The sequence below is a fragment of the Oryx dammah genome, unplaced genomic scaffold, assembly GCF_014754425.2.
Source record: "Oryx dammah isolate SB20612 unplaced genomic scaffold, SCBI_Odam_1.1 HiC_scaffold_9, whole genome shotgun sequence".
Classification (NCBI taxonomy): Eukaryota; Metazoa; Chordata; class Mammalia; order Artiodactyla; family Bovidae; genus Oryx; species Oryx dammah.
In genome coordinates, this window is record NW_024070193.1 from 59,448,136 (window position 1) to 59,461,624 (window position 13,489).

At 47.0% G+C, this 13,489-nt stretch overlaps 1 protein-coding gene across 1 annotated transcript in view; it reads left to right on the plus strand.

The window, feature by feature from the left end:
* EGFR (epidermal growth factor receptor) overlaps window positions 1-13,220 on the plus strand; it is a 214,110-nt gene extending 200,890 nt beyond the window's left edge. The window contains exons 23-28 of the mRNA XM_040246357.1: window positions 219-365; window positions 1,770-1,867; window positions 3,436-3,603; window positions 3,943-3,990; window positions 4,731-4,833; window positions 6,453-13,220. Of these exons, the coding sequence (XP_040102291.1) occupies window positions 219-365; window positions 1,770-1,867; window positions 3,436-3,603; window positions 3,943-3,990; window positions 4,731-4,833; window positions 6,453-6,814 (926 nt within the window). The 3' untranslated portion in view covers window positions 6,815-13,220. The remainder of the gene's footprint in view (window positions 1-218; window positions 366-1,769; window positions 1,868-3,435; window positions 3,604-3,942; window positions 3,991-4,730; window positions 4,834-6,452) is intronic.
* The last annotated feature ends 269 nt before the right edge of the window (window positions 13,221-13,489 follow it).

Consider the following 13,489-nt stretch of genomic DNA (forward strand, 5'->3'; position numbering starts at 1 on the left):
CCTGGCATTGTCTGAACTTTGAAGTTGTGTTATCTTGTTTGATCTCACAACTATCCTATGAGACAGATGCTGAACTGAGGCTTCCAGCACTGAGCAAATTGCCCAAGGGCACAGAAACAGGGGTTTTTAAATGTTGGAACAGTATGTCAACAATGATGACTAAAGACAAGATGCTGTGATTATTATTGACTCATAAAGCAACCCCTTCTTCCTCTTAGGAGTCACTGTTTGGGAGTTGATGACCTTTGGATCCAAGCCTTATGATGGAATCCCTGCGAGTGAGATCTCGACTGTCCTGGAGAAAGGAGAGCGCCTCCCACAGCCACCCATCTGCACCATTGATGTCTACATGATCATGGTCAAGTGTGAGTGGCCAGTGGGACCTGTCACCGGGCTGCCCTGAGCCACACCCCAGGTCTTAGACTCCCTAAGACACTGTATCCCAGCCTATAGGCAGGCACATTCGTCAACCCCTTCTCAGGGCACTCTACCAGAAGCGCTTACCTGCTGCGCTGAGCACTGTGACCTAATGTCACACTGAGCATTGTGAGCTGATGTTTTCAAGCAAACAGGTAAAGTCAGAATCCCCAGAAGGTGTTATACCAAACACTCTTCTCTCTGAGTTGCTCAATGAAAAACCTGCCCCACATTTTGAAGCCTGTTACCAGAGAGACTGTTTTTAAATGCCTAACAGTGAATAGCCACATGAGATCAGTAGAATCACCACTTCTGCTTTGACTTAAACCTTTCAGATAGTGGATTTATGTGAGGCCTTCTGCAGTGTAGCAGGTAAACATTGTAATCCAAGTAAGACTGGATGGCTTGATTGTGACACTGCTATGCTGTCAGAATCCCAAGTTCAGTAGGCTCTGGGGCTAGTATTACACATATGATGAGAATTTACACAGAAAGCAGCCCAGGGAATGTGAGAGAGCCAAATCCACGTCAGTATTGAGTCTTTCTGAACTTTAGACCACAGAGCTAATCAAGTGTGACTTCCTTGCTTTAGGATGAAGAAGCTGGTATCCAGAGAGGTCACATGATTTGTCTGAGGTCACATAGCAGCCTAGCCTAAAATAGCTTGACATCCTGCTGATAGAAAATAAATATGAACTCTGAGGGTCATGAGGATTTCCAGTCAACAGCTGTTGCTCCAGCATGTTTAATCTAGACCTGGATCATTGTGTCATCAGATGCAGTGGCATGGTCAACAGGAGCATCCTCCACACGAAGGCCCTGAGCCTCCGGACACGTGCCTGTGTGACTGCTGAGTGCGATACAATGAAATGCCAGGGATGGCATTCCCAAGCCCTGAGGTTCTTAAGAATGTTCCTAAATTCCCCTAAATTTGGTTTCCAACTTACTAGACTTCTGAGTGAATGTGGATGGATGAGGCTGAATGTCAAGTGAGGACTTTACATAGAGTTGAAACCCAGGGCTCCCTACAGTCAGAGCAGTTCACAGAAAGTGAAACCTGTCATACAGCTGCCAGGTCACTTAAAATGATGACACCATAATGACCCTTGGAAGGGGAGGCACAGGAAATTAGAGCATGTTATTGCCATTCTGACTCAAATATGTGGTGTCATCATGGTCTTCAAACAGTCATCAGTGCCTGCTTGCCAAGACTGAAAAACCTGTCACAAAGATTAGGTCTCATCCTCATTTATTTGTCTTAAAGGGTCCCCCCATAAATACTTTCAGGGATGCCATCTTTATCCGTTCTTTTAGGGTTCTAACTGAACTGACTTCCCTCCTTCCTTCCCCAGGCTGGATGATAGATGCAGACAGTCGCCCAAAGTTCCGTGAGCTGATCCTTGAATTCTCCAAGATGGCCCGAGACCCACAACGCTACCTTGTCATCCAGGTACAGTGCGCTCCCCCTCTCCTCCCCAGGAGGACCCTGCTAGTGAGGTCACACATCCCTGTAATACCATGGCGATGCAGCTTCCTGCCTCCCAGGCTGCACCAGAAAGCCTCAGGCATTAGAGCAAGCGCAGGCCAAGGTGGACTAAGTCAAGCTCACCATGGGGCCCCCAACTGTCCGCCACTGTGTGAGCGCTGCACACTTGGTGCCCCTCATCTTCTTGGTCCATTTAGCCAAAGCTTCATCTCTGTCTCTGGGGAACCAGGGCTTTGGTGTGGGGCAAATCTGGCTTCAGATTCTTGACTCTCCACTTGAGCTTAACAAAACCAAGCTCATGGAACTGTTTTAAAGATTCAGTGAAATAATCAATGCAGAATGCATTGCAAAGCACCTGAAGCAGTTCCAGGAATGTGTGTGTTTTGGGGGAAGGGTCCCCACACCCCCAGACAAGCACTTCTCCAGCACCAGCTGGTGTCCTGCAGTTCAGCTCAGTGTGACACTGTCCACCTGGGACAGCATCAGAGGCCATAGTCCTCCACGTCTGATGCCCGTCCAGATGCTTCTGACATGCCAGCTAAAGACCGGAGGTTCTCACTCCCCCTCTGCTTGAGTTCCATTTATTTGCTGGAGCAGCTCACAGAACTCAAGGAAACATTCTACTCACTAGACCACTTGTTGATTGTAAGTGCGTATAATGCAGGAGCGGCTAGAGGGAAGAAACACAGAGAGGAGGTATAGGGGAAGGGCACGGTTTCCATGCTCTCTGCTGCACTGCTCTCCCCCAAATCTCCATGTGCTCACCACCCCGGAAAGACTCTGAATCTCATCCTTTTGGGTTTTTATGGAGACTTCATTACATGGGCATGATTCAATCCTTGACCCCCAGGCCCTCTGCCCTTAGACTGAGAGTTCTAACCCTCACATGGGATTCTAATCATGTGGCTCTACTGGTCACCAGCCCCCACCTTTCGGTGCTCCCCCAAATCTCCTCATTAACATAAGAGACACTGAGGAAATTCCAAGGGTTTAGGAGCTCTGCAATGCGGAAGACCTGGGTTCCATTCTTGGGTTGGGAAGATCCCCTGGAGAAGTGAACCACTACCCACTCCAGTATCCTTGCCTGGAGAATACCATGGCCAGAGGAGCCTGCCAGGCTACAGTCCATGGGGTCACAAAGAGTCAAACATGATTGAGTGACATTCACTTTGAGGAGCTCTGTGCCAGGAGCAGGGGCGAAGAGCAAAAGGTCATTTTTTACTGCACAGAGCACAGCACGCAGTGAAGGCTGTGCCTCCGGCACCTCTTTTACCTCCTGAGCTGTCTGCACTTCCTTTGAGGACTTTAGGACGTCAGGGAATTTTCAGTGTTTTCATTTCAGGCAGGGGGTGGGGAATGGGGGAAGGAAGGAGGAACTGTATTTTGGAGAACTGGCAGGGGAAGGGGGCAGGTTATTAGAGCTAAACTGGCAAATATACAGGCACATGCAGACCACAGACCACACCTTGATAGCAAGGGAGTGGGACAGCAGCTCTCTGGCCTTTCTGATGGTCTCACAATCTCTGTGCCAGGGGGACGAGAGAATGCATTTGCCAAGCCCTACGGACTCCAACTTTTACCGCGCCCTGATGGATGAGGAGGACATGGAGGACGTTGTGGATGCTGATGAGTACCTCGTCCCCCAGCAGGGCTTCTTCCACAGCCCCGCCACCTCTCGGACACCCCTCCTCAGCTCCCTGGTACCAAAGTCACTCTTTCTTAAGCTCTGCCTCTTGGTTTGAACAGATTGAGTTTTAGAGAAAATAATACCCATCTTGTGGAACTTAACCAGATGGTGAAGCTAAAATCAGAATGAATCAATTCAGTGTACCAGTTATTTTATTGCTTTGCAACAACTGGATCGTAATCTTTCTGGTCCATTAAGGAACAGAGTTAAATCAGAACTAAACCTAGTTTTCTTATGCTAATGCGTCAAGATGAAATCAAGCCCTTCTCCCTTCTCCCTGAGGCCCCTTCCTGCTCGCAGTGGAGATGGTTGAGTGTCCGCCTGCATCATAAACACTGTGATTCTTTTTCAGAGCGCCTCCAGCAACACTCCCACTGTGACTTGCGTTGATAGAAATGGGGTAGGTGTCAACATCTGCAAACCAGAATTAACTAACATCTCTGTACCCCAGCTCTATTAGACATAAGAAGTACCCACCTTAACCTGAATAATTGTGATTTCCTTCCTGTATTGCTTCCTCCCTTGATCCCTTCTCTGTGGCCAGCAATTAGCTATTATTTCTCAGAGTGCTATTGAAGATGTGATTCATGGACCAGTAGCATCGTGCAGTTCCTGGACCTGGCACTTTGTTAGAAATGCAGACTGTCAGGCCCCCGCCCCAGACCTACGGCCGCAGGATCTGCTGGGAGGGGTCTGGCCATCTGTGAACTCGCCTTCCAGGCGACGCTGATGCTTGACGTGTGAAGCCCTGATTATACCCACACTTACCAATGCAGAAGCCACTAGCCATGTGTGGCTACTTACATTTAAATGTTAATTAAAGTTAAATAAAATTTAACATGCCGTTCCTCACACGTGGTAAGGAGCTACCGTGTGGAAGAACGCACATTACAGGGCACGTCTGCCATTGCCAAAAGCCCTGCTGGACAGCCCTGGTCCGGGCCATCCACTTGCCCTGTGGTCTGCGCCAGCAGTGAGGTACCACCGGTGGGCAAAGTGGTTAGAAGTGCAGCGTCTCTGGTCCTCTCCCGGATCTCCTGCGTCAGAATCTGCATTTTAGCAAGCTCTCAGGTGACCTTTATCCCCGCTGAAGTGAGCAGCACTGGCTGGAGTTAACCTTGCCTCGTCTCCTCCCGACAGAGCTACCCTCTCAAGGAAGACAGCTTCCTGCAGCGCTACAGCTCAGACCCCACCGGTGCCCTCACCGAGGACAGCATGGACGACGCTTTCCTCCCAGTACCCGGTGAGTACTGCTCGCTGGGCGGGGGGGTTCTGTTCCATGGCCTCAGGCCCTGGCCCGGGCCAGCTGCTTCCTTCAAGCTGGTTCAGCGGTGGAGCCCACGGTGAGAGTGCAGACAAAACGAAGGGAGAAAGAGGGCAGTCAATAGACAACAACCAAGTATGCACGTGGGTCCAGGCACGTCCAGGTTGTCTTTAGAAGGACTCTGCAGATTTTCTAGAATTTGAAGCCAACAGTAAAGATTTACCTGTGTGAGTGCTTGAGAAAGAGAGTGTGTGTGTGTGTGAGAGAGAGTGTGTGTGTGAGAGGGAGTGTGTGTGTGAGAGGGAGTGTGTGTGTGAGAGAGAGCATGTGTGAGAGAGAGAGCATGTGTGTGTGAGAGTGTGTGTGTGAGAGAGTAGAGTGTGTGTGAGAGAGAGTGTGTGTGTGAGAGAGAGTGTGTGAGAAAGAGTGTGTGTGTGTGAGAATGCGAGAGAGTGTGTGTGAGTGTGAGTCTGTGTGTGAGAGAGAGTGTGTGTGTGTGAGAGAGTGTGAGAGAGTGTGTGTGTGAGAGTGTGCAAGAGAGTATGTGAGAGAGGGTGTGTGAGAGAGAGTGTGTAAGAGAGGGAGTGTGTGAGTGTGTGTGAGAGAGAGAGCATGTGTGAGTGTGTGAGAATGAGAAAGTGTGTGAGAGTGTGTGAGTGTGCAAGAGAGTATGTGAGAGTGTGTGAGTGTGTGAGAGAGTGTGTGAGAGTGTGTGTGTGAGTGTGAGAGTGTGTGTGTGTGTGATAGTGTGTGTGAGAGTGTGTAAGAGTGTGAGAGTGTGTTTGTGTGTGAGAGTGTGTGAGAGAGTGTGTGTGTGAGAGAGTGTGTAAGAGAGTGTGTGTGAGAGTGTGTGTGTGTGTGTGAGAGAAAAAGTGTGTTAGAGAGTGTGTGTGAGTGTGTGTGTGAGAGTGTGTGAGTGTGTGTGTGAGAGAGTGTGTGAGAGAGTGTGTGTGTGAGTGAGAGTGTGTGAGAGAATGTGTGTGTGAGAGTGTGTGAGAGTGGGTGAGAGAGAGTGTGTGTCTGAGAGAGTGTGTGTGAGAGAGAGTGTGTGAGAGAGAGAGAGTGTGCGTGTGAGAGAGAGAGACAGACAGATTAGATCCCTGTTCTCTCTCCTGGCTCCATTTCTGGTCTGTGAAACTTGTTTTTACTTAATCTAAGCTCTGTCCCCAGACAGAGCCAACCTGCACAAACACACATCTCAAGGGAAGCAGTCCTCTGAAAACTTTAAACTTTCAAAAGAAAAGCATGCACGTTTCTCTGAGCAGTACAAAAAGAACACAATTCATTTTAGCAAGAGAGTCTTCTCCCCAGGCTTCCCTGCCTCTGTCATCCAGAGGCAGGGCCAGCCTTCCAGGTAACACGTGATTCCATTGGCTCTGCTTGGAGACTCCTCTATTGCAAGAGAGTTGAATAACCAGCCAGTCCTCTGAGTCCTCAGCAAGCCACATTGGTACTATATCAGATCAAGGCAGGTACAAGACAATAGGCCACTTTGAACTCTTCCTCTTTGAAGAATAGTCACAGGGTTTAGAAAGAGCTGTGAAATCCTGTTGAGGATGATGCTTTGCTGATTACACTTGATTTCTTTTCAATTTCAGAATATGTAAACCAATCTGTTCCCAAAAGACCCGCAGGCTCTGTCCAGAACCCTGTCTATCACAATCAGCCTCTATGTCCAGCTCCCGGCAGAGACCCTCAGTACCAAAATTCACGCAGCAACGCCGTGGACAACCCTGAGTATCTCAACACCACCCATCCTGCCTGTATCAATGATGTACTCGAAGGCCCTGCCCTCTGGGCTCAGAAGGGCAGTCACCAAATTAGCCTAGACAACCCTGACTACCAGCAGGCCTTCTTTCCCAAGGAAGCCAAGTCGAATGGCATCTTTAAGGGACCTGCAGCTGAAAATGCAGAATACCTGCGGGCAGCACCAGCAGGCAGTGACTTTACTGGGGCCTGACCATGGAGGACAACATCAGCCATAAACTTCCAGCCCCTTCCGCCCCCAGGACCAAGCCATGGCAGCTGTTGAGTCCTGACCACCATGCCGACATTATCTCTTGGGCCCACAGACTGGTTTGTCCATATTTGCCCTGATCAACCCACCTTTCAACCAAGAGGTGCCCCTGACTCAGATGCGCTTTGCAAAGTTGCAGGGACATTCGTTTGTGTTCAAACTGTGAGGCTTCCACAAAAGGCATCCAGAATGTTGTCCATTTGGGAAGAAGTTCACCTTTCAATGAGGTATATTTGAAAAATACTAAATATGTTTAAGGAGTTTTATTGCTTAGGAACATCTGGGGTTTTTTCATTGACACTGATTTTACTTTTAATGAGCTTTTCTAATAAGGAAAAAGCTTGCTCATAGCACCTGTGGTACTGAGTTGACCCAGGCCCAACTGTGACTGAGATGCATGGACCAGCCTGCCAGGTAACACGTGATTCCATTGGCTCTGCTTGGAGACTCGTCTGTTGCAAGACAGTTGAATAACCAGCCAGTCCTCTGAGTCCTCAGCAAGCCACATTGGTACTATATCAGATCAAGGCAGGTACAAGACAATAGGCCACTTTGAACTCTTCCTAAGCAAGGAAGAAACAGGAGTAGAATTCTTCCTCAGACTTGCTTTTATATAGATGTTTCCATGGTACTTTCTCTCCTTTGGGTGACCAGTGTTTTCTAATTATAAGTATTAGACTTGTTTATTTTCCATTCCATAGTTTTGAAACCCAGTATGCTTTCCCCGTACAGCCAAATGGTAACCACGGTCAGCTTATATGTGATTCATCGGCATTCAGACCATTGCCTTTAATTGAGATGGAATGACAGTGCAAAAAAGGAACAAATCCCCCAAATTTGAGTCTTAGAGGAAATATATCAAGTCTTTGGAGGTCAGGGGACAGAGGTCTGTCTGAAGACTGCATATGTGATGCTGCTCTTGAAACTTTTAGCGCCCCCGTCGCTCTCCCCGACACACACACAAAACAATTTGTTTAGGCTACTCCTAGAAGATACTTAATTATTTTACTTCAAGGGTTTTTTACTCAAAGGGCACTTTGCTCGTCACTGGGAAGCTGCCCAGATCCCTCCTTGCCCTTGGTGCGTTGAAGGGTCCAGGCGCGGGGGTGGCTGTGCAGGAGTGCCTCACCGCTATGGCGCTTTTCACAGGTGAAATAGAGACAGCATTACGCGTCATATGAAATTCAGGTAAATAGGAAATTTGACTTTGAAGTTGATGATAATGCCTTCATAACATCTCCAGGTATGTGGGAAGAAGAAAACAATCCCCGCTTAAAATAACTCCCTGTAATTAGAGGACCCGCTACTTAGGACAAAAGCTTTTTCTCCTCTGTGTCCCCAAACCCTGAATGTTACATAGCTCTTTGTAGACAGTGTTGTAAACACTCTTAGTCAAGATCCATCTCAGCCAGCAAGAAGTGTTTCAGACAGTATTTTCAGCCCATGGTTTTACTCTCCTCCCCACTTCCCCCCAACACACAATTTTCCTTTAGCTTTTAAGTTATTTAGGGACTCAGGTGGATCAGGGCCCCACAGTTTTGTTATCAAAGTACTTAATTTTGTCTCAATAGAAATATAAACTATATTCAGTTTCATCATGTTCCACACTTTAACAACTTACCAGCCTGGCATAGGTATTAAAGATAAAAAAATAAATCATAATACCTGATTCCACAAAATTCACAATTTAGCGATGAAAATTGACTAACAAATACTCACCTAAAAACGACATGACAGATGCCAGGCAATTGTCAGCCCAGCTCGGTGACAGCACAGGGCCCAGGGTGGTGGGCGCCTGGTGTGGAGGGGCCGTGGGGTCGGGTCAGAGGACCGCTAGGACAAAAGCCAGCAAGAGCTGGCAAGTGCAGCAGAGGGAGCCAGGCCGTGAGAGTGTCCTCCAGAGAGGCCGCTCCTGCGGCGCCTCCACAGGCTCTGCTGCCCCTTCACGCCTGGGGTTAGGCTCGGCACGTTCCCCAAGAGCCCTTCCTGTCCATCGCCCCTGGGGGGTTAAAAATGATTCATGAAAAGATTAAACAATGTCTCTAAGGATCTGAAATTTTATGTCCTTGTCAGCAAACCACTCTCATTATTTATTCACCTCAGAACTAAGTGCTTTAGCCAGATATGTATCCAGCACTGAGAGTTAGAATGACCCACATTCTGCTATCACTAGTTTGTCAGGAGACAGTTGAGGAGGGAGCACCACAACATCCTGGTCCAACTGTAGCAGTAAGAGCTTGGTATTTTTGTAATTTGAAATATTTTACTGTAACATAATAAAGTAGAGAGATTCAGGATTTTTTTTTTTTTGTATTTCAATTTCCTGGCATAAAATCGACTTGCTAAATTTTCTTAAACATTGTATTTCCACCAGTTTTCTCACTGTGTCTGTCCAGGGAGGTTCAGGGGGCCTGTAGACTCTTGAGAGCCTAAGAGAGCAGAGCCTGAATCCAGGTCTGGGGGCCCCGTGGACAGTCAGGAGAGGGGCTCTGAGGGGCCACTCAAAGCTTAACCCTCACCCCTTTGGTTTCTGCTCGTTGACACAAAGCCCTGAGGCCCCACAGAGAGCCTGTCTGCTGTTTTCCTCCCCAGCCAGTCCCTGGAGCATTTCCCCACAGCCCAGTCAAGCCAGGCCTTCAGAAACAGGTCAGGGAAAGTAAGAGGCTGAGAGGCTGTTTACAGCTGACCCTTGAACCTCATGAGTTTGAATGGTGTGGGTCCACTTAGACATGGATTTCTTCAGTAGAGGACACAACAGGCCACGTGAGCACCAGTCAGCCGAATTCACGATTAAGGAACCAAAAGCTCTGGAGAGCCAACTGTGTACAGTTACAGGCGAGTCCACTGCTCAGAGGGTCCAAGCTGGGCTGTTCTAGAGTCAGCTGTCCAGTGGGCCATACATACATCTTATCACATAATCTTTAAGGAGGCCCTGTTTTCTCACACTATGAAAAATAGTTCTCTTACCTCAAGATAGAGATGAATCTTCCAAACTCTAAATTTGCCCAGAGTTCAGGTTGTCACTGATTTATAACTAGGAGCACAGTGGAGGGCGCAGATTACATTCCAGTTGATGGCAAGGCTTAGAGGTTTGTTGAAAGTTCTTAATTTTGAGCTTTAGACTTCCCCTGTCAAAACTGCAGACATGCATGAACCATGAAGTGCAGAGGCAGACAGGCAGTGGTTCTCAGGCTGACTGCCCTTGGGTGTCTCCTGGGTCCCAGCCAAAAAGATTCTGAATTTGTCTCAGCTGCAGCCTGGGCCAGGCGCTTCTCAGAGCTCCCCTGGTGATTCTGATGGGCACCAAATTTGGGCAACAGCTATGTAAAGCAAATGTCCTTCAGGGAGACTCGGGCCTGGGCTGACAGCCTCCCACGCGTGGCACGCTAGGTGAGGCCTGGGGCTGCACGAGTGCAGGACAGGCTGTCAGGCCGTGGTGACTCGCCGTGCTCGCCTGCACGGCCCATCAGGACTGACTGTAAGCTCAAAAGGAGCAGTTTAATCATCACTGCAGGGGCTCCCTGTGTGGTTCTAAAGGAAAACCAGAGTGGGAACCCTCATCTCTCAGGTCACCTTCCCTTGGACTAGCCGATGCGTCGACACTGTGCCCCCGATTGGGGCAGAATCAGACTATGTGTGTGGAAGAGGTTCCCAAGGCAGTACCAGAATGCCCCCATCCCCGGTGTGCCTGGAGCCTCGGCTGCTGCTGGCCATTCCAAAGCCTCTAATTCCTTGTCACCAGCAGCTAACTCATGCCAAAAGTGGCAGATACCCCAAATCTGAGCCTTGAGAAAGCCCTAGACAGTTTCTTTTCTAAGAAGTTGGTTTAAAAAACCCATCTCCTGCTACAGGGAATGAGCTGCTCACCTCAGTGACGGTTCTTGAAGTTGCCGTTAGTGTCTGTTCCGCATTTATTACTTGGTGACAAGCACATTATTTTTTTTCCTTTGTTTTCCTTGCTGGGGCTATAAAACCTTACTGAATCGAGTCTCTTGCCTCTAGTCATATCAGCCATATCAGGGGCACACATTTTTGTGCTATAAAAGACACATTCCAACATGATTTTTAAATGTAAGTCTATTTTTGTAACTTTTTAGAGCACTGAGCTTTGTAAGGTATATTTTTAGGAAAACTCATTTTTCTGCTAAAGGAAATAGTTTACTTTAGAAAGACTGCAAGAAAATCAAAAATTGAAACCAAGATTGTTGTTTAAACAATTGTAACATTTAACAGTTTTAATTGTTGTTTAAAGGGATTTAACTGAAACAAGAGAAAAGTCTGTCTCGTAAAAAAGCACAATGTTATTTCAGAACTGGGCTAGGTTGTTGTCCTGATGAAGAGGAGAATCATTTTTATATTTATAAAATGAGAAAAGGATACAATTACATTTAGTTTATTTGTCTGAATCAGGTTCATTTGACTCTGGGGCAATTCAGTGGGAAAGAACCACCGTCTATTACAACTAATAGACAACATCAGCTTCATGCTGTACACCACTCATCTGCCAATGGGACGCTGTAAATGTAAGAAAAATAATAGCAGAGCTCTCTGTTGGCTTATATATACCAATCTGACTGATGTAGATTATTTTTGTGTTTACAATTGATATATTAGAAATACCTGCAGAGCCCTAATGTCTAGCATGTTTGATGAGCACCACCAGCAGTCTTCCAAACTAAGCACAGCCATCCTAGCGATGGGGTTTTTATCTCAGGCTGCACAGTGACATCATGGCAGAGGGGAAAGGGGAGCTTTTTGAAAATCTTGAGGCCCAACAGCGCCTCAGGTGAGTGAAACCCAGGATTTATACTTTGTAAAGCTCCTAAAATCATTCTGATGTACAGCCAAAGCTGAGAACCACCACCCTAGGGATTTGCCACAGGTGTGTGGACTTGCAGTTAGATTCTCCAAGTGTAGGTACATTAGCATTGGGCGAACTCTAAGCACGAAGACCCCAGCTTCCGTTGCTGCGGGTCAGGACCCTGAATGGATGAGGAGAGGCCCTAATCCATCGATGAAAAAGAAATGTAAAGCAGACCCCTTCTTCCATGTCCTCTGTCAAAGGCAGATGGATAGCAAGCATCCTTACTACTTGTCTACCAGTGGCTGCCCTGCCTCCGGCCACTGCGCAGCCATCACTGCCCAGGGAGAAAGGAGACGTGGACTCAGAGTTAGTCACAAAGGGATACGGCAAGGATACTGCGTGTGTAGTTGGATGGTGTTTACAAAACAAAAGCCAACAAGAGGATGCCTGCTAAATGCTTTATATATATGACTATGAAGAAAGCTGAGCGCTGAAGAATTGATGCGTTTGAACTGTGTTGTTGGAGAAGACTCTTGAGAGTCCCTTGGACTGCAAGGAGATCCTAACCAGTCCATTCTGAAGGAGATCAGCCCTGGGATTTCTTTGGAAGGAATGATGCTAAAGCTGAAACTCCAGCACTTTGGCCACCTCATGTGAAGAGTTGACTCATTGGAAAAGACCTTGATGCTGGGAGGGATTGGGGGCAGGAGGAGAAGGGGACGACAGAGGATGAGATGGCTGGATGGCATCACTGACTCGATGGACATGAGTCTGGGTGAACTCCGGGAGTTGGTGATGGACAGGGAGGCCTGGTGTGCTGCGATTCATGGGGTCACAAAGAGTCAGACACGACTGAGCGACTAAACTGAACTGAACTGATATATATATAGGATAAAAACTGAAGCAATAACTAGTATTATTTTCTCTTCCACAAGCACAGTATGCCCTCTGAGGTTACAAATTCCTGTCTGAATTGCCAGCAGAAGTACTAAGAATCCCTACTCTATCACCTGGTAGATGAAACTGTGCATTTTTAGGTGCATTTACTTATTTTTTTTCTTAAAGAAATCCTTTTGACTTACTTTGGCTACAAAGTAATCTTGCTGTATGATATGAAATTTTGGAAAGGAAGACGTACTGTGGATCTGATGACATATTAGAGGTGATGATGTAATCAAGTAGCCTCAGGCAGCAGTAATTTCATGTTTAAAACAAGCAAGCAATTAGCTTTACAGCCTCTAATATATGGTACATTTTAACATTATAAAGTTTTCCTGTGATGAAATCAATATTTGTACAAATGGAAAGGAAGATTCTCTTTTATATGGTTTACACTGTTGATCAAAACATGTTGATTGTATATGGAGTATTAAAAAATTAGATGTATACTATTCATGTTCTTTACTCATAAGTATCTTATAAAAACATTGTCTTCTTTTTAACAATGCAGTGTTGATAATAGTTATTAATCATATCTGACCTACTGTAGATTGTCCTTTCCTGACAACTTTTTAAGGTTAATTAATAAACTTTATTTTTAGAGCAGTTTTAGTTTCAAAACTGCAAAACTGAGAAATTATGGAGAGTTACCATGTGATCTCTGCCCCGCAGGCTCCCCGCTCGCCCATCCACACCTCAGGGCCTGATGCACTTCAGTTAGTGGAGGGTTCCTGAGCCTGAGTTGACCGTCCCAGCACCTTGTAATACAGGGCAAACCTTCCCAGATTCCCTGCATAGTCGCTTCTCCTTCCAGAGCCAAGAGGGAATTCCTTGATGATGATTCTATAGCAAGTTGTAGTTCTGCTCAGTCGTAA